We start from the raw sequence: 25,978 nt of genomic DNA, 5'->3' as shown, positions 1-25,978 counted from the left end.
CAACATGAGCTAAATGGTCAATTGACCCCATAAGGAGTTATTGCCCTTTATAGTCAATTTTTAACAATTTTCATAAAATTTGTAAATTTTAACTAACATTTTCCACTGAAGCTCTTAGGCCAAGTTCAATATAGATAGAATGATTGTAAGCAGCAATAATGTTCAGTAAAGTAAGATATACAAACACATCACCATCACCAAAACACAATTTTGTCATGAATTCAAATGCGTCCTTTGTTTAATATTCACATAGACCAAGGTGAGCGACACAGGCTCTTTGGAGCCTCTAGTTTATGTTATTTCGAAAATTTACTTGTAAATAATTGAACAATTAAATTAATTGATCTGTATTTTCCCTAAAAAAATACTGATGGAATTCTTTCAAAATAAGTGCCTTAGGATGAGAAAACGAAAGGGGTACTGATACTTGTAAATAATTGAACAAATTAATAATTAAATAAGTAGTATTACCTGTCTTTTACCTGAATTTAGCTGAGTTTACCTGTAAAAAAATTGCACGCAAATGCATAGGCGGATCCATGGGGGGCCCGGGCCCCCCCTTTCGTGGGAAAAATTTGGTTGATTATATAGGGATTCACTGAAGCATGACTGGAGCGGGCCCCCTCTTAGGTCAGTCAGAGGGCCCCCCCTTAGGAAAAGTTCTGGGTCCGCCACTAAAATGTAATCAAAAGCTGCACGCAAATGTAATGGTAATGCGTGCAAACGTAATGCACCGGATCATTTGAAGCCTGTCTGACAGACATTTAGATTTTGCCTGGATTCCATATACCAAATAAGCTTTTCTTATTACTCATCACAAAAAAACTTCTATTTCCGAAATTATGTAATTTTAGCAATCAATGAACCACAACAATGAGGACAAGGTCAATGCACATATGAACAATGAAAAATTCGCATCTGTATACCATTATGAAGTATCCAGGACTGAGGTTTTATACCCTCTGGATATAAAGCTGTAATTCAAAAATAATGAACGCCGCTGCCTTTGCCGCTGCTTGATAGTATTCCGTATATGTTTATAGCGACTTTTATTCCAAGCAAGACAAGCTTGGTCGAAAAAGTACAATTAAGAATAAATAAATTAACATCGTCCCGTTTGTCATAAAATTTCATACGGCTGTCACATAACCTAACATTAACAAAGAAAACTAAACATTGACCAAGGAACCATGCAAATGAGGTCAAGGTCAGATGAACCATGCCAGGCAGGCATGTACAGCTAACAATTCTTCCATACAACAAAATACAGTTGACTTATTGCTTATAGTTTAAAGAAACAGGCCAAAGCACAAAAACTTCACACTGAGCAATGAACCGTGAAAATGAGGTCAAGGTCAATTTAATCCTGCACGACTGCATATAGATCATACAAAATTTCCATACTCCAAATATAGTTGACCTGTTGCATTGAGTATTAGAAAAAAAAAGACCAACACCAAAAACTTAACTTTGACCACTGAACCATGAAAATGAGGTCAAGGTCAGATGACACCTGTCAGCTATCATACATATACACCCTACAATCATTCCATAAACCATATATAGCAAATCTATTGCATACAGTATTCGAAAAACAGACCAAAACACAAAAACTTAACTATAACCACTGAACCAAGAACATGAGGTCAAGGTCTGATGACAACTGCCAGCTGGACATTTACACCTTATAGTCCTTCCATACACCAAATATACTAGACCTATTGCATATAGTATAGGAGATATGGACTTTACCACCAAAACTTAGCCTTGTTCGCTGATCCATAAAATCAGGTCGAAGTCAAGTTAAAACTGTCTGAAGGGCAAGATGACCTTCTGAGGTATACGATGACCTTCTGAGGTATACGTACGCGCATACCAAATATAGTTATCCTATCACTTATAATAAGACAGAATTTAACATTACAAAAAATCTTAACTTTTTTTCAATTAGTCACTGAACCATGAAAATGAGGTCATCCTAGGATATTGGACATGTGACTGACAAAAACTTCGTAACATGAGGCACCTATATACAAAGTATACTCTATCCAGGTCTTCCACTTGATTTTAAAATATAAAGCTTTTAAAATAAGTTAGCTTACGCCGCCGCCCCCCCCCCCCCCCCCCCCTTTTTGTGGGAAAAACATAGTTGATTATATAGGGGATCACTGAAGCATGACTAGAGAGGCCCCCCTCCTTTTAGGTCAGTCAGAGGGCTCCCCAACCCCTTAGGAAAAGTTTTGGATCCGCCACTGCGCCGGATCACTATCCCTATGTCGAGCTTTCTTACACAAAAGTCGCAGGCTCGACAAAAATGTAATTGCTATATTTGGTCCTAATTTAAAATCGGCTGCTAAGTATTAATTACGGAAATACATCAAATTAACAAGTCACATCAGTCAGTGTCTGAACGGCCATCGATAGATATTGCAAACATGTATGTACCCAGAAGAAGGATTGTTATGACACTTGATCTGCAAATAAGTAAGAATCATAATTGATTAGCAAAATATTCATTATAACTTACCATACGATAGGGGTTATGCTCACATTTAAAGGTCGTATGATCACTGATTCCTTATATGTTTTGTTAGTCCGCTGATCCTGATTAAAAGGGGGGAGTTGACATTTAATAAAAAAAAATTAACGAAACCCAGCGTTATATGCATATTATGCATGTCCAAGGTCAAACACATCGTCAGTGGTTGACTGTTATTTTGGAGATTTCGGTTTTACGACAGACATTTGACAGCTACTGTATTTATTTATTCAGAAGTTTTATGTACTCGGGACTTTTAGAGTTTAGACACTGCTCTATTGTGTGGGGCTATGGTAGAAGAGTGCACGTGGTTTAAGTAATTTAACCACTGTCAGCTGGGACTAAGGTTGTGAGTTCGAACCCCACACTTGGCAGGTGCGCTGGATCCCAATCCTATTTGACTAGGAGTTACATTTTTCCTGGAAGGTCTTTGGTGCTCTACGGGCAATCCGACTTCCTCCACCAATAAAAACAGACCGCCACGAAATAATTGATGATCATTAATCAATCTGTAGTGATTTGTAAAGCATCTTGATGCCCCTTTGTAATATGTGTTGTTGGGTTGCTGTCTCATTGAAGTAAGCACAGACATCCTTTATTTGATAGGAAGTAAAGTACGATGTTTTACTTCACACTTTTATGGTCAAATAATAACTTATATGATATCGTGTAACATTCTTTTGTCAGATTGTCTTTATCTTATTAAGTGGGTGAGGGCCTATATATATACACTATTTCTGTTTTGATGATTGCTAGTCAATTTCTGGAACACTGTCGTGCTGATAAAGGATACACATAGAAAGCCTCACGATATCAGTTTTAAAAATACTTTAGTTTGAAACGCAGTTTGGTTTTCAATGAGGACGTTTTCAATCAAGGTTGTTATGTGACTCATAAATAATAGATTCATGTTTTTAAATATTTTTATTGGACCAAAAAAAACACGTATTAGTTGCAATGTCAATGTCAATGTCAAAATACACCGCATTCTTGACTTAAAATAATACAGGTAAAGATAGGCGAAGAAGCCTAACTGCACTTAAACTTTAAAAGCTTAATATTACTTATTGATGGGCGTTTCAATAACGAAAGTATTTACATATTGACACAATGATATTACAATTCAATAGCTCATGTGACCTTTAGAACATGGGACAAGTTATTTATAACCCCAGATTTAATTTAAAAATGCGTTGTTCCATGAAATAAATAAATTGTAAAACGCCTTATATGGTTCATCTTTGTAGGTAAATGATATTTGTTAAATAGTAACTCTACGTGCACCAAAGGGAATAATGCAAAATAGAAGTTCTCAAAACTCCACAGGTTTGAAGCCATTGTATAGGAAAAAGAATATTTTACTTTTATATTTCGCTACTCTGTCATAAAAAAAAAGTTCCGATGAATAGACACATGAAATTAAACAACCAACTTTGTGATCTATTATAATATTTTTTTCTTAAAGTCCATTTGCAACTATTTCATGTTTTCCCAAAGACAACCAACTTTGTGTTTCTCTCTGCAATGCTCGTTTCCTGCAAAAATCATATTTTTACAACTATTGGGAAATACACGATTGTTAAATCTAAAGTCTGAATATTTTTACTTCAATTAAACGTCTAAAACCATAAAAGAACATGCTTTACTAATTACTATTTAAACAAACAGTTTATGCCGCCGCCGCTGGATTGTAATACCTATGTCTCGCATTCTGCACAAGAACGATCGAACTAATGATAATTTTTGTTTGAATTAATAACTTTCCAAAGAAAATTAAAAAAACAACATTAACCAGATTGAAATATAACAATAATTGTACACTTATACAAGTGAACTAGTCAAATAAGATTTATACTTTTGAGAAGACCCAGTTAAAATTTTAATGCAGTACGCTAGACCTCTATAGTTGCCTTCTTTCATTGTTTTAATAACAAAAACGGATTTTAACAAAATATTTATTTATTCTGAAATTGACATAACTTGTATTTGTTACATTCAAACTGGAATTACAAGTTTATATTGTATGCAATAGAACAACCGAGTTGATGCATTTTGCCGAATCCATCAGAAAACGTCTTTATTAAATTCGTCGGTCCACTTTCAAATGAGGGTTATCCCCGTGAATGGTTATTTAAGCTGAGCTATGATAGCAGCCATAAATTGTGGTAGGTCTTGAGGAACACGTGATGTAATCATATTGCCATCAACCACCACTGGCGAATCTTCATATAATGCTCTACAAAGGCAAGGTATACATATTATTATATTGAATCTATATGCACTCGTCTGGACTCCCTTCTAGCTGTAAAAACATACATCGACAGCATAATATCTAAGTACAGTCAAAACTGCTTAAGAGACCACCTGCATTTAGCAAAAACCAGTGTTAAAGACCACCAGTATTAGATCCTTACATATTACATTTCATATAAATTGAACCTGACTGCATGAAAAGACCACCTGTCTTAAAGTTAAGTATGAACTAGAAAAGTACCTTTTATTGAATTTAGATAAAAATGTTACAAAAAATTATGCTAAAATAAGAATAAGTAATAGTATGTTGGCTGTTGAACGTGGAAGATACAACAAAACAGCTCTAGAAAATAGAATATGTCCTTTATGCCATAAAGAGTTGGAAGATGAATTTCATTTCATCATTACATGTTCAGAAATTAATAAAACTAGGATCAAAATGTTTAATGAAATTTCTAATATTGTCCCCTGTTTTAATTCCATGAGTGAAGAAAATAAATTTGATTTTATATTTTCCTGCGAAGAATGTGATATTTTACTTATCATTGTTAACTACATAAGTGAAATGTATAATGAGAGAAACAATTATAATGTCAATATATGAACTGTGTAATGTATATTATAACATATTTTTTGATACATAAGCATAATATTTTAATACATAACTTTAAAGAGGAGGCATGCTTCAAAAATAGTATTATAATTAATACTATTGATCTATGTTTTTGTTTTTCTTTCAATGCTACATGTTTGTAGTGTAACTGTTTATTGACTATCGTTTTGTAATTTTAATATGCCTGTTTGTTTGTTTTTTTGTTGTGTATTTTAGTAACAATCCTATTGTTTGGATTTCAAACTAATAAAATTCTTATTCTTATTCTTAAGAGACAATTTTTTTGCTCTCCTTTAAGTGGTTTCTTGAAACAATGAATTAGTATTTGACGTTGGATACGAAAAAGATTTTTGCCTTCCGATCAAAAGGTTTCCAAAACATAATGTTGTCTCTATTTGTATTTCTTAAAGTGATCACACCCAACTTCAAAAGAATCCCACGTATACCATATGAACATAAAAACATTGACGGCTTAAATGCAAATTTATAGAGATTATGGTTATTAGGATAAACCGTGCATCTTTAGAGTACTTTAATAAGTTCATATTGTTATCGTCTAATCGCATTTTAATTTAACAGCATTTTTGATAAACAAGCATTTACTGATTTACATTCTGACCACGTAGAACAAAACTGTGTAAAATTGTAAGTATTAAAACTTTATTTAAACTTACCCAGCATTTTCTACGTCATCCTTACACGCTATAAAACACGTGGCTTTCTTTCCTTTAATTATCTTGGCAGATACAAACATCCAAGCCCCATGACAGATTGCTGCAGTTGGCTTACCTGGAACATACAAAAATACAAGATTAATGCAAACATTCAAGCTTCATGACAGATTTACACATTTTAGGCCTACATTATACTTACAAAATATATGTAAAACTAGTTTCATACAAAAATCTAAGCCCTATGACAGATTTATGCAGTCTGATTATCACAACATGTAAGGAAAACAAGTGCAATAGCTAGTAAGATCAATATATCTTGTGAGAAGTTGACATATCGACAACATAAAAAGGAAAATATACAGGAATCCATCATAACTGTCTTGGTGTTTCTTATGGTCTTTTTTTCATTTGGTAGTGAGACCAAGGGAAAATAAATAGTCCAATGGGCTTCTCTTATCCGATATTATAACTCGTGGTGAGGGGGGCTTCTCATTGGTTGGAAAGAATATAAACTAAAGCGTATCAATCGACACCGGTCGTAAAAGGGATGTTGAATCTAGCCAATAACTTCGGCATAAGATAGAGATAAACGTTCGTTCTTTAATTGATCACTTTTGTGCTGACATGAATTATCATTGATATGGTTATTATATTTACAAATTAACTGTTTACAAAATTTTGAATTTTTTAAATACTAAGGCTTTTCTACCTCAGGCATAGATTACTTTAGCTCTATTTGGCTAAACTTTTAGGAATTTTGGTCCTCAATGCTCTACAACTTCGTACTTTATTTGGCATTTTAAATTTTTTAGATTCGAACGTCACTGATGAGTCTTTTTTAGCGTATATACTAAATTTAGTCCTGATATCTATGATGAGTTTATTCGTAAAGAACCCTTGCTAAATACTTGTGGTGTCTAATGACAATCTTTTTCAATGCAAAATCTATGATCGTTATAACCAACAAGCCGTTTTGTAAGAGTTATAGGCAAATATTTCCAATTTATCCCGGTCGAACAACATTGCAACCTCTGCTTTCTGTTTTTACCTTGAGATGAAATTACAAGACCTGTCAAATAAAAGCAACGGTAATATACCGTAAAAGAAAACAAATTCAAAGATGGAGAAAGAGAAAGAGAGCGGGATATAAGGCAATCAGCCACATTTTATTCTTGTGTGCTATTATCAGCCTTTTTGCAATGATAATTTGGTTATGTCGACGGACTTTAACCGTTAAGTGAACACAGGCAAAAATAGGATCCAATTGGTAAATTGTTTCGGAGGGGAAACCGTTTTTAAAACGTTACCGACGGATACTAAATGATAAATGTTTGTACAATTTTGGGCAAGGTACAATGTAAACTATAACTAGTTGAAACGACCCATGTACAATCAAAAATAAACTTTTCAACACCCGATTGCATATGAAGTTTCTTCAGTACACATGTGTAGGTGTTTAAATTACATGTTTTTAAAGTTGTAAACTGGGACACGTGAATGAACAAGCTATCGCGTTTGTTTGTTTTTTTTTAAATTTAAAAGTGCCACGTGACAATGTTTGGTCTATGTTTAACACTAGGTTTGAAAGCGTGACTCTAAAAGAAATGAAATTTCGTAAAAGGTATAAAAGAGTGACCCCAAACGAAATGACGTTTTGCACACCTATTCGTTTATCTGTCACATGATGTTCGTGACAAAGCTTCACCCTTTTATAGCATTCCTTTCAATGTAGCATTAAGTAGAACGGTTAGCCTCAGACATGTATGAAAATGATAAAGATGTGACTGCAAAATTTTACCGATGTTCCTATCCGATATAGAAACAGAGGCTGTATCAACTATGTCCTTACAAGGGGCGGGGAATACATTATCTGGAATTTATCAGACGGTTAAGTTATACGTAATATACACAATTTTGAAGAACCATTTCGCTAATTCAGCTATTTAATCTTAGAAAAATGTTGAATGTTAAAACCTTTGATTGCGTACCTTTTCATAGAAAATTACAATTAAACATTTTAAATCAGACAAATACACATGAAAGTATTGCGCACTCTGTAAATGAAAAAGTAAAGGCAACAGTAGTATACCGCTGTTCCCAACTCATAAATCCATGGATAAAAAACAAAATCGGGGTAACAAACTAAAACTGAGGGAATCGCATTAAATATAAGAGGAGAACAACGACAAAACATAAAAATGTAACACATTCAGAAACGGACTAAGCATTAGACAAAATCCGATGAGAATAAAAAATATAACACCAAAAACCAAATACACGAAATTTGGGATAGAAAAGTACCGTGACACGTCTTATAGTGAAATCATTTAAAGTCATCCGTTCACTAAAGTTCTACCAGTATTTAAAAATAAAGGTTAAAAAAATGATGTTTTTAACTACAGACCTATTGCAATTTTACCATTACTATCTAAGATCCTTGAGCGACACGTAAAAACTCATTTGATGAATTTTCTAAACAAATATAATCTATTGTATGTCATGCAATCAGGCTTTCGTGCAAACCATTCCTGTCAAACTGCTATGACTTCTTTGTTAGATAAATGGTTAAAAGCCATTGATGAAGGAAATTTAGTAGGGGCAGTATTTTTAGATCTGTGTAAAGCTTTTGATTTTCTAAATCACAAACTGCTTCTTCAAAAACTACAAAATTATAAATGTTCTTATAATTCTATTCATTGGTTTACTTCGTATTTAGCTGATAGACATCAAGTCGTATCAATTTCAAATACTATTTCAGATGTATCTGCATTAAAGGCAGGTGTACCTCAAGGGTCCGTTTTAGGTCCTATATTATTCTTGATATTTGTTAATGATTTGCATTTGTGTAATCCTAATCATAATCTTGATCTTTTTGCTGATGATAGCACTATTTCTGTAATTGGAAAAGACAAAATGTATATAAGTCAGACACTTAATGTTGTATTAGAAAATATTTGTCAATGGGTTGATGAAAACGAAATGTTAGTTAATGTGTCAAAAACTAAGACAATGTGTATAGGTTCAAAACAAGAACTGTCTTTGATGTGTAATGACACATTAAATGTATCCATTAATGGCCAACAGATTAATGAAAGTCACTGTGAAAAAGTCCTAGGTATTTTTGTTGACAAAACTCTTTCTTGGTATGATCAAATTAATCATATAATCAATAAAGTTAATTCTTCATTAGCTTTATTAAAAAGAATCAAGAAATTCTTGAATCACAATGCACGAATTCTATTTTACAATGCGTATATTCTTTCACATTTGAATTACTGTTGTTCAGTATGGGGAAACTGTAACAAGTTTTTAGTTGACAGTTTACTAAAATTGCAAAAAAGGGCAGCTAGAATTATTTTAAACGAACACGATATTCGTAAACCATCCAGTGAACTATTTAAGGAATCTGGAATTATTCCTGTTACTAAGAGAATATCTTACCACAAATCATTATTAATGTATAAATCAAAACACCAACTGGCACCAAAATATTTATCAAATTTTATTGTGCCTACAAGTAGTAACCAATCGTACAATACTCGACTTTCATCATCGGATAATTTTATTGTCCCTAAATCAAATACAGAATTATACAAATCAAGTTTTTCTTTTAGTGGTCCAAAAGTGTGGAATTCATTGTCCAGTGAAATTAAAAAATCAAAAAGTATATCTGCATTTAAAAACTCTTACAAGTCATTTTATTTTGAAAAGTGTTAAATTTTTAAGTTAAGCCACAATGTATACCATAGGTGTTGTTGTTGTTGTTGTTGTTGTTATATTACTTTCTATACGTCTATTCTTTACATGTGTGTAATAGTAGATTAATTATGTTTTATTCATATTGTTAACATTGTATGTAATTTAAAGAGCCTTATTGAAAATTGGTTTAATCCAAATAAGTTACTCTCTTTAAATAAAGCTATTATTAGGTCTTTCCACTTTTCTGTGGAAAGACCTATTGTTTTTCTTCTGATTATTTTTTTTTTTTTTTTTTTTTTCTTCCACCTAATTTTGTTCTTGCGATAAACATTTGTTTCACAATATGTCGCTTAGATATTTTGTATATGATATCGAACAGTTTATGCGCTTTTGAAATTTACCCTGCGTAAACGAATACTTTTCTTTGTAGGAGTTATCTCCCCAAACACTGTTTTCCTTGTTAGCGCATCTCCTTCGCAACCGTAAAAGATTATGACAAATTTATTTTACAAAATTGCTCGTTATATCCTTCGCATGATTTGTCCTATTTTGACCGAAGCGATATGACCGCTCCATATGAGAGTTATTTCCCCTTATGCATCTGACATAAGTGATATGAATTTCTATCTTATAAACCATAAGTGATAGAGACCTAGGATCTTTTGATTTGAGGTCATTGGTCCCAAAAAATTAAAATAAGGTCAAGGTCAAAGGTCAAGGTCATATTCTAATATTTGAATTTGGCTTTTTTTCACTTATATCCAAAGACTGTATAAGATATCAACAAATTATTTTTACTAAATTGTTAGTTGCGACATGTCGTAAGATGTAAATTTTGATTGCAAGCGTACGTTGAATGTAAAAGGGAGTTTTCTCCCCTCTTTTATTTAAAAATACGCGTTTGGTGATATAACTCATTAACTAAATATAATTAAGACCTATGGTCTTTTGATTTGAGGTCCTTGGTTGATGACCTTGAAATTGATCTCAAGGTCATAGCTTAATTTGACGTTCTAGATTTTGACCTTTGCTTTTATTCTATATGTATACATGATAAAGATATACAACTTTTAGAAAAAGGTATCAAACCATTTAACCTTGAAAAAAAAAAACCGGAAGTGACCCTTTGTAAACCGGAAGTAGCTATTTTTTGTACTTTATTTATATAAAAGTATATAGAACCAGATATTTTTGGAATCAGTGTCAAGTAAATATTCAAATATAATCGGAAGAAACATTATTCAAACCGGAAGTAACAAATTATCTCCCTTATTTAAAAAAAAATGTATGGAAACAATATATTTTTGGAATCGGTTTACTAGGAGCTATCATTTGACGATTGAAATGACATTTTAAACTTAGTTTCACAACTTTTCATATCAAAATACATTGTTTTGATGGAAAGACCTTCAATTGTTCTCTGAACAATTGGTTTTTAATTATTATTATTATTATTACTATTACCATCGTATTCTGCGCTAAGAAAACGATTTCAAAAGGAATAGCAGGCAGTTACTAATACATAATTCATTTAGTCTACTTCCTACAAGAAGATGGCTATTGTAATGAAACAGTCATTTTATTCAAGCTCGATGTAACATGGTCATCCTTGAACACAATATTGTAAAGATTTTGTAATAAGATTTGAAGAATAAGTGTCTGTTCCTTTCGCATGCCATCGGTCCAGTTTTTTCCAGGCAATTCAGTAATTGCTGATTGAGTAAACATACTAAATATCGAGGAATTAAAGAGAGTCGTTTTAAATTGATTGCTATCGTAGGGTCGGATTTTTTCCGCAGTCGAACAATTTGAACATGGTTATAACATATAACCATGACAACTTGCCCACAGAAACATAAATTATTATTCGTAGATTACTATTTGATTTAACCCTCAAACTGCTTTGAATCGAGCGCCACTGATTTATTTTGGTATTATGTAGAATCGCTGGACGACGCATCAAATTTTGCGCCTGGTATCTTTTTTGTTTGTTTTGTTAACAGACGGTCCGTTTTTAGTGTATAACGTTCTCAAGGTGTATTTAATACTAACATAGAAGTTTGTTTTCATTTACCAGCATTATATTGTGGCAATTTAAATAGAAAACAACATGACGGTACAGCGATCCATATATTGACATACGAAACAGTGATTAGACATCAATTTGATGACAGAAAATAGACGCAATTATGATCTTATTCCAAATACTTATTTATTTTTAAATAAAATAACATCTTCTGAAAATGATACTACATCTGGCTATTTTGATAAAAATTACAATTTTACGCATTTAAAACAAGAAAAAAAAAATATAAATACTTTTATGAATTCAGATGTAATCATCCTAAGTTAACAAATTCTACTTATTGCTTTAACGTGTCCGGCAAAATGAACGCGATTCCAAATCAATCTAAATATAGCTGATAATAGTAAGTGCGTCAGTTCAAATGATAGGATACGAATGTACCTAATCAAAACATATCTGGCCTTGATCATTGGTTATCTATTACCTTACACCCCGATACGATAACAATACTATTTAAAATTCACAGGTATACCATGTGATGAATTTTAACATTGTAGTTGTTAAAGGAAATCGATACATATAAAAAGATACACACGTGATTCGTCAAATCATCAACAGATTGATTTGTTTTATTGTCGCCACCAAAGGAAGTTTACTTTTATCTATTATTCTTATCTGTAATTACAACTATATGTACTATAATGTAGTATACACGTGTGAGATATTAATATAGGTGGATTATTGTTCTATCATTCAGAGCTAAGCAGGAAAAAAACTAAAAGGTGTCATATATTTTTTTTTCAAATTTGGATTTGTTCACCGGACTGAGGCAAGTCATATTTACTTCTTTTGCTTCGACGATTTTAGTTAATTAACTCATATGTTCAATGCATCAGTAGAACACTGTGGAAAGTTTGCTGCAAATAGAAGTCACGAAATAGATAGTGCATTCAGAAATATTCCCAATTGTGAAATAAAAATTAATCTTTCCCAAATAATGGAATTGTTATATTAGAACGAACCAGAGTACTAACGACAGATGTTCACATTTTGGTAAAACAAATGAGCTGTTCGGATTTGAAAACATTGATGCGGTTTTTTGTTAAGAGTTTTTGTCACCACATAGAATCTTAAAACATAGGAATATCGCAGGTTACATAATAACATTCAGGACTAAGCAGTTGTAGGGATACTGTATAACACCAATCAACTAGATTGGTTATTTGTATACCCATGAGGATACTGTATATCCGTCTAGATTATCGGAGCTAATAAAAGTTTTTATATTATGACAAGCGAGTCATATTTGTTGTTTTGCATTTTTTAATTTTCATCTTTTAAAGGAAGAAAAAGATAAACCGTTACCGATTCGAGGAAGTATCTTTTTCATTGAACGACATGAAAATTGAATACAGCCAGTCTTACAATAGACAGAGATAGATATAGTGTGTGTCAATCGACATCACGTGAAATCAGACGCAAAATCAGATCAATGAAAGTGGGTTAAAATGTTATCAATTACAAACAATGCGCATATAAGGCAGATAAAGTTATATTTTTAACTGATGCTCTAAAACGCACGTGATAGACTTCCCCGCTTCCTTAAAATAAATTTTTATGGACTTTTCTAATGCGTTCTGAATTTCCTAAAAAACAATATTGTACAATGATGTTACTGCAGCACATAGGAAAGTCGTAACATTTCAAAATGAATCAAGACATCGATTCAAGAAACAATTTAGCAATTAATGAATCTTTAAATAACGTAAAGACCGAGATCAAACCATGTGACGTCAATCGTAGTGAAGTGAAGACTGTTAAAGCATCTGCAGGCAAATCAAAGAAAAATGCAATGCAAAACAATCCAAGTTACCATGTTAAAGTAGTTATAACTGGAGACTTAAATGTTGGAAAAACCTCACTTATTAAGGCTTTAGTAGGACCTGAACATGATTCCGTGCTGAAAGGACAGCGAACTGGTAGAGTGAAAACAGAATTTCGGAGAACCGATAACAATATAAAAATGGATATATGGGATACTGCAGGTAAGATCCGAAAATACCAGTATTTAAGTGTTATCATAACAGTAAAATTCTACTGTGTTGTGCAATATTTGCAATATTTAGTTCACTAATGCAAATAAGCTTTCACGCTTGTTGATTGAAATGTAACAAATACATATGATAATTTGCATAATGAGAAAACCAGAAACACTCAGAAAACGGTAAAGAAAAAAGTAAAAAAAAAATATAGCTTAACAAAAAAACCAATGCAATTTCATAAATTGTGCACTGAAATAATCTTATAATAAGACATAACCACAAAGATTTCCCCTCTTGACAACTTCATAATTGTTTTTCTATCCCAGAACAATGAGTACATAAGTGATTTCTATTTTGTCCTCTTTGAATACTCATTATGCTGTTGACCGAAAATATAAACGAGACACACAGAAAAACTCGATTTCTCACTCTAGTAGTGAGTTTGATTTAAATGGTTCTATATACTAGTATTCATATCCTGTACTATAGCCATATCTGTCCATTTACACAATATTTGACAAGGTAAGAACCGATATTTAAACTAAGGTTATATAGAGATTTCTTTTACTGAACAGTATCGGCCAGTATTGACCAGTATTTGATAGTATTGTCCAGCAGTGATCTCGTATTTACCGCCCGCCTGGTCATACTACATGTAGCATTGACAGTTTATTCGCCAACCTTGATCTGATTTCATGGTATCGATATGTATACAACTTCAAAATAGAATGCAGTCCGACTTTTCATTCGTTGACCAATATATTTCCGAAACAGACTTCTTGAATTGCGTGTTGCCAGATCATTAGGCAAAGTTTGGACATGGGATCATGATCCTAATCAGATTGAAATATCTTTTTACATTTTAAAAAAATACACGTATCAACGTTTTATTTTGTCATAGCTATAGTTATATCGGCATCATCACAGAATAAACCCCATTAGAATTATAAAATGCACGTGTACAATTTCATTAAATCGAATTTTACCAATTGGAATCTGATGTTGACAATCTTACAAATGATAAATTTCATGTTTTATTAGGGGAAACACCAAACTTATATATCATAAATCATAAGAAGGACGAACACAACTACACACTGACGTTCTGTTCATATGCCATTGTAGCAAAACTTATGTTCAGTTGAACTTTGTTCTCGTATTTAAAAGAAAACGTATCACATTGGTAATGTCGCGCATGCAATGACACACGTGTCTTTAATACAAGTCAGGGGATTACCTAGCTACAAAAAGTTAACAGTAGTATGCCAATGTTCGAGCGTAACAAAGTTGCACCTGCCTTTAAGGTGGTATGGGTGTCTTCCTACATTTTGGATTGTAAAAAACAGAGAACCAAAGGTCCAGATTTTCTGTCGACTCAAATTAGCAAAATTTGATGCAGAAATGCAGATATTGTTGTTAATTTTCTTTAAAAGAACCAATTTATAAGAATATAACTTAATGATATTAACATTTATGCAAATGTTGATTATTTTTGGTTGTTTTTTAAAATAAATTAATTTTGGATTTCAAGGGGAGGTAACCAGTTAGGGATATTACTCTATAGGGTTATTACAGGAAAATAACATACATTTGTTATTGTGGACTAAAAAATCAAAGAACTGTGATAACATATGTATGTTATATGTTTCAAAGGGACAATATACATCATAAGTTTAGTTAAAATGTATACAAGTTCTATTGATATTACTATTGTCTTTATGTATACTTAACTATTGAAAGATATAACAGTTCATAGTATTCCAATTTTGAATAGCACACCTATATGTTATTACAGAAAAAATATGCCTGTAATAACTAAAGGGTGTTATCAAGGCTTCTCTATATCACTTCAAAGCATTTGCTCAAACATAAATCATGGCTAATTACAATGTATTTAAATTTATTGTAAGAAATAATGACCAGAGCATGTAATGAGGTTCTGCGGAAGTTTCTCAGTAATTCCCAAGTGTCTTATATAATAAGTTACATTCCTTTAATAACTAAGCCTTGTTATCACAGCTAAGCTAATTCCTAAATAACTTTGTCTCATTTATTACCATGGTTAATAAAAAATGTATTAATTCAATTTAAAAATTAATTATCAAGGCTATGCATTTAGTTTCTGCGCAAAGTCTCAAGAGTTCCCTAGAGTCCACTGTAGTTAAAATAATTTTACAAATAACAAACATATGTTATTACAGATTTAGAAAATTTAAAGAAAAGTATCTGTAATAACACACGTAAGTTATTTTCTGTAATAACCCTATAGAGTTATATCTCTGACTGGTAACTCTAAAACAGTGCATTTTCTGAAGGATTCTACATGGCATTTTCCTATTTTGTATTTTAGCCGGAAAAAACGTACGGTGACCCTATCTTTTCTTTTGATATTCTCAAATCATTGTTTGAAAGCTACCTTTTCCTCAAGTATTTAACAATTCTATCATTTTGTTTAGATTCTTTTTACAAAATGGTGTTTTTTCCTGTATAATCCATACAAATATCAAATGTACCAGGATTATAATTTAGTACGCCAGACGCGCGTTTCGTCATCAGTGACGCTCATATCAAAATATTTATAAAGCCGAACAAGTACAAAGTTGAAGAGCATTTAGGATCCAAAATTTCAAAATGTTGTGCCAAATACGGCTACGGTAATCTATGCCTGGGATAAGAAAATCCTTAGTTTTTTGTAAAATTCAAAGTTTTGTATACAGGAAATTAAAAAAAAAATGACCTCATTATTGATATTCATGTCAAAACCGAAATGTTGTAATTAGGCTATAAATGTATCTATGTAAACCGTACGTTTTGTATACGGAATAACGTTTAATAAACAGTTTGACATTGCGATTTGTCGATGATATCCTAATAATAATAATAATAATAATATTTTACAACTGGTCGTTTGACCGATAATTTATAATTCTTTCAACAGTAATGCTGCGTTCACACGTATTCCGAATTCCGCATTAGTTTAATTCGAATTCGAAACGTTTTACGTCCGAAAGTAAATTCTAATTCAAATTGCAATGCGCGTTAAATTCGCTTTACTGTCCGAACGACGTTAACTTTTAATTCGTATTAACAAAAACGTATTTGTAATGCGAATTGGCTTATGCGAATTTGCCAATTCGAATTAAAAATATAGAGTGTGAACGTGATTAGCGAATTCGATTCACATTCGATTCGAATTCAATTTCAATTTGAATCAAATGACCGTGTAAATGAGGCAATAATTCAGAAAAAAAATTAATCTATGTAAAACAATCTTCTTGTTTACAGAATAACATTCTACCTCAACTCTTAATTGATTTGTAAATCCCATGGTAAAGAAGAATATACTTAGTAAATTAAAAACAACATACCATAACAAATAGTATAGCTATTTAATTTTGCAATAGATATTTAAGATTCTAATGTACAATACACTTTTAAATCGAATTATATCCGTTCCGTAACATAATTTTCCTTTAGTTCAAGGACCCAATTTTCTCTAGTAATTGATCATAAAGAAAGATCATAACAAAGTCAAAAAACAAATCACGTGTTAGGGCTCATATTAGTTTATCATGTGCTAAGGCGCAAACTAGATGTATATCCAAAGAATTTTTAACATCAATAATCTACATGTATTTATAAAAAAAAAGACATTTTTAAATTGTTAACACATTTAAAGTCAATGTTTTACTTAAGGATTGACTGTAATTTTTCTGATTATGAAGAAATAGCATCACAAAATTTGGTGCACACTGAATAACACGCGTAGCGGGTTATTTTAAAGTGTGCACCACTTTTTTAATGTTGTTTCGAATAGACAGAAACGATATCATGAATATAACAGTCGTTTCTTATTATATTCTAAATTCCATTTTAAACCGTAGTACACCATGAAAAACCTTGATGACGTCACGGTCATATGACCAAAATTAAATATAGAATAATAATAAAAAAAATATTCCTTTTGTTTTTGTTACAGCTAACAATTTAATTTTGTTATATATATATTTATTTTGCAAATATAGAAATACTATTTATATTTATGATATTTCAACATGGGTAAATTACTGTTGCCTTATTGTACAAATTTGTATAATAAGTAATATGTAAATATTTAACATCTATTTCATACAAAATGTTTGAAAACGTGGGTATTCCCTGGCAAATGTTTTAAACAAAAATAGCTTGATTTCACATACAAGTTTCCTTAATTCTAAAAATATTTTAAATACTTTTAAATATGTTGCAACAAAAGATTAAATGTTTAGAGATACATACTATCTTATCTGAACATCAAAGTATAGATTATTAAAAGTGAATCATATGTATGACTTCTATGTATATTGTTTGACGTTTTAAAGTATCCTTGACCGTTGTCATTAACAACCTTGTACTATATAAAACATATACTAGTAGTTAGAAACGATACAGTTTGCACAGAGAAAATTGAAATTGCTTATAAAAAATTAAACATCAACAGTTCTTCGGCCATCATGAAAACAAATTGCTAATAACATTATTCAAGAAGACGCAAAAGCTATCAGAACATTTAAAGTTGTATTAAAATAGAACTTCAAAATAGAAATGTACTATCGAATTGTCTTATGTTTCATTGTATAACGTAATGACTTTTATAGCAGGCTTTCATGCGGCACTGCTTATTCCAAGTATGACGTAAACATACTTTCATGACAAAATAGTAATACTATAAGTAAAGGCTACATAGAAGAGTATGTACTGCCAATATGCATGAAATTGCCACAAAACTTCGACGCCTTTAATGAATTTGTTGCGATTAAACTTTTTATTTCGGAAAAATCAAATTAAAATAAAACCCTTCTTTCGATTTGACAATTGTTTTCGATTCGCTTGATGTGTGTTAGGTCTTAATTTTTCCATTTTATAAGATACTTTCCATTTTAAAATTATTTTGTAGCTCGGTAACCTTGATATTTTATCAACTCTTAACTTTTTTTATCGACTCGTATGTGTTTGAATCTATTTTTACGAAAGTGAAACCGTACTTCAGTACATTTTATGAGGTCTTCAACCATTATACAGTTTTGTTTCAAACATTATGGTCCGTGCAATATTAATACCGCCGAACTGCGCATCTGAATTGTTACCGTTTAATACGATTATCAATTATTTTGGTTTATTGTCGACCAAGAGAATCTGGATTGGGCTTCATCAATTCTTCATTTTTTATTTTTTTTAAACAATATGTCTTTATTAAGTATTTACTGTTGCCATTATTATCTATCCTTTATATTTAAGAAGGCTCGCGGGTATAAATAAATTTTTTTCTCTAATAAAGGGTTTCGCTATTTTTTTTTCTATAAATAAACTTTATCCTATACCTGATAACAAAAAAAATATTGGGTCACCGTTCATTTTAGCTCACAATCTGTCTTCGAAAGAAACATGCTTTTTTTTTAAGGTTCTTTTTTTCTGTTGAACTAAAAGGAGAAAAACAAGTTTAATATATATATCGGAATGAAAAAGAATTAAATTACAGAAATCGCTTAAATTTTACAATAGGTTTTTTATTAAAAGTCAGGAAAATAGCCCTTGTTATATTATAGTTCGTTTTAGTGTATGTTACATTTTAATGTTGTGTTTCTGTTGTGTCGTAGTTATAGTTGATGTGTTTCCCTCAGTTTTAGTTTGTAACCCGGATTTGTTTTTTTCTCAATCGATTAATGAATTTCGAACAGCGGTATACTACTGTTGCCTTCATTTAGTTTAAGTACAGCTTATTTGAATAAAAAAATATAGGTCACCGATGAGTTAAAAAAAATATCTCAATTTTAATGCAAAATAATGGCATCATCAAAGGGAGATAACTTTGAGCTTTTTCAATGATATTAACATTATAAAAGTCATTTGGGGCCCAGACGAATTGATTTTTGGGGTTGATTATTGTTCCATATCATTAAGTAACAACTAATAGTGTAATAAATAACATTTGTAATGAAAACTATTATCAAGCACCCAATACTTTCTATACGATTTTGTTTGCCTTTTTTCTCTGTTCTTTTAATATTTTCGCACTATGTTTGGCACACTTTGTAAACCATTCTCTTTTCTGTAAACCCAATTCTGAAGTTAATAAAATCAAAATTCAAAATCTTTTTAAAATACCAATCGATCTGAATGCAATTTTGAATAGGATTCGTGAAAACGTATTTCTATATAAATATATACATATATAGTATATATCATGTACATGGAACTAAGATTCATGAGTCAAAGGATAGGCTACATAGTAGGTATAAAAAGTGAATCATGTAACACCCTAATTCTTATCAGTATATTTCATGGCGTGTGTGTGTCCTTGGACCTTGCTATCAATGACATTGTGTACGAAGGAAATATGTTGTAGAGAAAAACCATATAGTGAAATGATTCACGTTTTAAATGATAAAAAATAGTCGTGCAATACTTTGTGTTACTATCTAGAGAACAGAAATTTCAATACTCATTACATTTCAAGCTAAATATTTGTATAATCTTTTTAAGCTTAGTGGTAAAAATCTTAGCTTTGGGTTTTCGTGAACTTGAAGGCAATATTTTTGGTATATCTAACAAGGGCATTTTAAAAGAAAAACGAAAAGTATTACATTGAATCTAATTTATAATTACAAGTGTAAAAAAAAATTGTTGTTTAAAAAAACAGAAAAACAAGAGAGGAAAATTTAACACTGAAAATAAAAGGTTATACAATATTTATCAGTAAAGAATGAATATACAAATAATATTTTACATTCCGAGGTCACATGGGCGTGAGTTGTGACCCTAATTGGTATGGTATCAAACGAATGATAATTTAAATGTATTTAGGCATCCTTTTTCTAGATTTTTTTAAATTATGGTTGTAACACAGCTGTTTCAGAATAAGACATAGAAAGCATATATATTTTGAAATTTAATATTTTCTAATTAGCAATTAAACGTGTTTATTGTATATTTCAACTTGAGACAAAAGGAAATGATGTACGTGACATTTGATGTTATTGACATTACTAATCAGTGTTCAGTTATTGACTAGACTTTGATCATGGTCATTGTACACTGACCACCGTATGAAACATGATTTTAAATCGACTGTTAACCATACAGCGAACATGATTTTATCGTCGAAAAGGGAAAGCTGCATATAAACAGAGTAACAGTTCATATTTGCATAAAACCAGATGTAACCGAAAACCACATGTATTTGCACGCTACTTACGAGTTATTTTATTTTGATTGTGACTTTTGAAATTATACTTCATGCATGTATATGTAGATTCAATACGAATCTCGAATAATGCTCATTTTAATATGGCTATTAACCGGTAACATCTAGTCTGATATTTGATAATTTATAAACCGAAAAGAGACTATTAGTTCTTTGTACTAAAAAATGAAATACAACATTTGATATTGCAAATTCTAGACAAATGTGTAATCTTGATGGATTTTAACATTGCAACTACAACTATACTACTTCTAAAAAAAATATCAGCGAAGAGGAGTGATTTATTTCTCATCTTGTGATTTTTTTCTCAATTGCGTCAATACAATCCGATTGGCATAGACTATATTTGTGATAAGTCCATTTTTCATTAAGAAGATTTCATATTTCCGTTTTGTTCGAAGAATACTATTAAACCTAAGTGACACTTTGCTAAACATGCCGCCTATTTTATTCATTTCAAATTTAAAAGCAGTTGAATTAAAGCCAACATATTATGCTAAGATATTAGTACTTGGTGACATTGCAGTCGGAAAGACATCGTTTGTTTCTAATTTGTGCTATGGAATCTCGCATGGTACTACTAAATTACCAAAGCTACATAACTGTTGTAAAAAGGAAATAAATAAACAGGAATGTAACATTCAAATGCATATATTTGATACGGGAGGTAATATATAGATTTTTAACAACTTTTAATGATGATTTTATATTTAATGTTTTTGATTATAATCCACGATATTTTCTTATCCCAGGAATAGACTACCTTCGCCATTTTCGGCACAACCTTTTGGAATTTTGGATCATCTTCAACTTTGTTCTTGTTTGGATTTATGAATATTTTGATATGAGAGTCACAGATGGGTCTTATGTAGACGAAACGCGCGTCTAACGTACTAAATTAATATCCTGGTACCTTTGATAACAATTTATATACATGTGTGATATGTTATGAAATATAAAGTATAATTTGTTATCTATGTTAATTCAATTTGAAAGTTTATTCAAAATGGATATTTCAGCTACATTTTAAATGCATTAATTGTTCAATTTGTAATATCTGCCATGTTATGCTTCTGCTAATATGTTAATAGACCGACGTGTGAGCAGGAGGTCCTGTTTTAACAAGTAGAACAGGAACTGATTTTCACCTTCCGGTCTGCCGGAGATATCCTCCTGTTTTTAAATAGGGGAAATGTTGCCCAATCTTATGTTTTTTGTGAATGTAAAACAATCAAAACATGGCACATGTGAATTATACAATTTGAATGTTTTGTATAGTATGCATACTATATGCACCTTGTATAGGATTTCCCACAATATGTTGGTCTTTGTGAAACTATGATGTTTCAACATTCTAAAGTTGAAGAACATATGCTTTTCAAAAACACGTTTTTTTTGGAACACACTGTTCAGCACTTATTCAAATAAGCAAAATATTTGAACGAATTTTCCTACCTTTGAAAGTTTAAATTCTTGAAATGAGAAAACAACAATTAGAATCAATAACTTCGAGGAAACAGATAATTTCATCAATGCAATGCATCAAAAGAGTTAACAAACATTAACAACACATGGTTAACAAATTATATAATGTTGAATAAAATCCACCGCTGATAAAAGTTTAGGGACATCAAAAGGCGACATAAAAGCCATAATTTCAAGAGAAATGTATACATAGCAAAGATTAAACGAGAAAGAAAACACACATTTGAAAAAAAAATAGAAACAGATTACGAGGCATCAGTCAATAGTCAACCCTTAGAGACAGAAGAATACACGCAAATAATTTGAAGTTCTCTCATGAGTTTACATTGTACATATTTCAGGTCAGGAAAGATACAGGTCATTAACGGCATCCTACTATCGTGGAGCTCATGGCTGTCTTATAATGTTTGATTTGACGAAGCACCACACGTTTGAAAATGTAACATCTTGGTAAGTAAAGCTGTAGATTAAAGTTACTTTCAATTATCTTGTAGAACATAATCAGCTTTGATTCAATAGTATCATGTTGATTTTATTTGAACCCATAAAAACAGGCAGCACATTGGTCACCAACAAAAACGACGAAAAAGCGTACAGCTAAAAAAAACGGGGAAACATAATGTGCAGTGTAACTGCCTGAATCAATAAGAAAGTAATTCAACACTGTGCGAAATAAAGATTGAACCACTGCAACAAGTGCACTCGAGACAGTTAGATTGCAGAACTTTTTTAATAATTAAAATTTATATGTTGAGAGAAGTGAAATATTGTTATACACGAGTTAAAACGTAGGAATCTTTACCTCTTTAATTGATTTTCATTTTTGGTAAAATACCACAGTTGTGTAATTTCATAGTTTGGCCCCTGTGGATTTTTCAAGTATGAGAGCTAATATGCAATAAAACTCAAATTTGGATAGCTGCAGATTAAATAAAAACTTCATAGTAAGTGTATACTAGTAACATCAAGATGTGATCTGCATGTTTTATGGGCTGTATTCTGCAATACTGTCCGTATTTGCATATTCATATGTCCGACATTAGTCCGGTAATTATTACAATTTTTTTTTGTCGCGTTTTTGTAGCACAAACTTTACCCACAGAAAGGGTAACGTGTCGAAAAATTTCAATTTAGGAGTCAAAAGTCGGTATAATGAAAATAGTCTATAATTGTATCTATCAAATAAATCTGAATTGAAGGTATGTTATTTTTAAAGGCTCACAGATTTGAGACAATATACAACGAATCCAGAAAAAATCTCGACAATTCTAGTAGGAACTCGGTGTCATGCAAAGAGAAGAGAAGTTGGTAAAGAAAAGGCGGAAGCATTTGCGGAACACGTCGGACTTCCTTATATCGAAGTGAGCTCCGAAGAAGACATTAATGTTCGAGAAGTTTTTGACTTATTATCGGACAATATACTACAAACACTTAAAAGACATCCATCATTACTTATGGTACCAACAATGTCAACGAAATTATCAGACAATGACTCGAAAAAGAAAATGTATTGGTGCTCTTGTTGACAAATAATGTAGTTAGTACTAGTAGTTGATAAACGGAAAACCGGGTCTTTCTATAAAAACTGTGAATTTCAACAATCATAAACATTTCATTTTTTGTAAATATGTTCATTTAACTACGCCATTTGAAAAGTTATAGGTAAACCATATTCATTTTCAATTATACGTAGTTTATACTGTCATTTAATCGACAACGGTACAATAATAGGTCATATACATACTGAGTTGTATATGTAATTTTTGTAAATAACCCTCCACTTTAAAATAATCCGAAACTAAATTATTGACTCTAATCCAGTAAATTTGTGAAGCTGATATTTTAACATACTAGACATGTATCCTGTCTACTGTCCAGACGCTCTGATGATGTGTTACATGTATGACATCCTTTTTGTGAAACTCAAAGAACTATTTTTAAGTACAATATAAGGTGTATTCGTAATTTCTTTTATCAAAGAGAATGAATCATTCTCCATTACCGCGTCCTTCTTTTCATTACCTTAACACTTATTGTACCTTAACATTATCCTTTTCTACAGTCATTTCAGTTTGTTTATGTTTACATTTTTAATAATATACAAGATATAAGCGCTTACTTTCAGTAAAAAAGTCATAATTATAATCTGTTTCGATTACTGAAAAAATATTTTGCCAAAAATAATACTTGACTTAAAAACCATATCTTTTTTTTTTATGTTTTTCGAAATATTCAAACAATTTAAAGCAAAAGCTAATTCTTACATCAATTCTTTACCAAACTTTACATTACTGGGTTATAATCCAATGTCGTCTGCATTTATAATTTGGATCATTCATATGATAATAATGTAGATATCAGCGCAAGAATTGCCCTGTAATTGATTCTGTTATATTGTGAGTATGCAATATTGCCATTGTGTTCCTGATTCACAATTTTTAGTGCTAATGTTGTTTGGACTTAAGTATCGTACCACCATTTAAACGGTATGAATTTATATGGTGTTTTTTGTTAAATGTATGTCCTCAAATACGTTTTTTCCTGTGATTTTATTGTATTTCCAACTATCATTGGACGTTACCTGTATATTAAAAATTGTAACAGTCAATAGTAATTATGTGTCACTTGTAGCAGAATTTGTTATATGATAAACAAATAAGCAGTGAGATATCGTAAAACATTCTGCAAATATTTTTTTCAAATCCCACTTAAAATGTAAAACCTGCGACGCAACTTTATACATTTTTGAAATATTAGACGTTTTGTCCCAATTACCATTCTCATTATGTAATTATAACGAATATTTATTAATTATTCATTAGACCGGATCAATGGTAATATCAAAATACTTAGTTCGTGCATTTGTTACTAGATCTTAACAGACACTGCAGTTAACAAATTGAAATCAAACTCAATAATGGCCATCATTCAATCTAATCCATTTCACAGGCTTATCCATATCACGTATGCAAGGTTGACCTTGAGAGTAATTTGAAAAATTAAGGCTTTTTTTTACCTCATGCATAGATTACCTTAGCTGTATTTGGCATAACTTTTAGGAATTTTGGTCCTTAATGCTCTTCAACTTCGTACTTTATTTGGCCTTTTTAACTTTTTGGATTCGAGCGTCACTGATGAGTCTTTTGGAGACGAAACGCGCGTCTGGCATATATACAAAATTTAGTCCTGGTATCTATGATGAGTTTATTTGGCTATATTTCTTATTTCACTTTGGAAAAAAAAGTTCAATACGTTTCTACGTATTTAAACATCCAAGTTCTTAAAATGTTTGGTTTCTAAGTATTCGTAATGAAGGAAAATCTAAAACAAAATGACCTTTGAACAGCGGTATACTGCTGTTGCCTCCATTTATTCGGACGCACGAATTTCATAAATGGTTATTT

General features: G+C 31.3%; 1 protein-coding gene across 1 annotated transcript in view; it reads right to left on the bottom strand.

The window, feature by feature from the left end:
- Positions 1–4,480: 4,480 nt before the first annotated feature.
- LOC134681415 (general stress protein 18-like) overlaps positions 4,481–25,978 on the bottom strand; it is a 33,334-nt gene continuing 11,836 nt past the window's right edge. The window contains exons 4-5 of the mRNA XM_063541033.1: positions 6,080–6,194; positions 4,481–4,775 (exon numbers count right to left, since the gene is read on the bottom strand). Of these exons, the coding sequence (XP_063397103.1) occupies positions 4,667–4,775; positions 6,080–6,194 (224 nt within the window). The 3' untranslated portion in view covers positions 4,481–4,666. The remainder of the gene's footprint in view (positions 4,776–6,079; positions 6,195–25,978) is intronic.

Source organism: Mytilus trossulus, chromosome 8 (assembly GCF_036588685.1).
Source record: "Mytilus trossulus isolate FHL-02 chromosome 8, PNRI_Mtr1.1.1.hap1, whole genome shotgun sequence".
Classification (NCBI taxonomy): domain Eukaryota; kingdom Metazoa; phylum Mollusca; class Bivalvia; order Mytilida; family Mytilidae; genus Mytilus; species Mytilus trossulus.
Note: the sequence above shows the minus strand (reverse complement) of the source record. Positions and strands in the feature narration are given on the sequence as shown.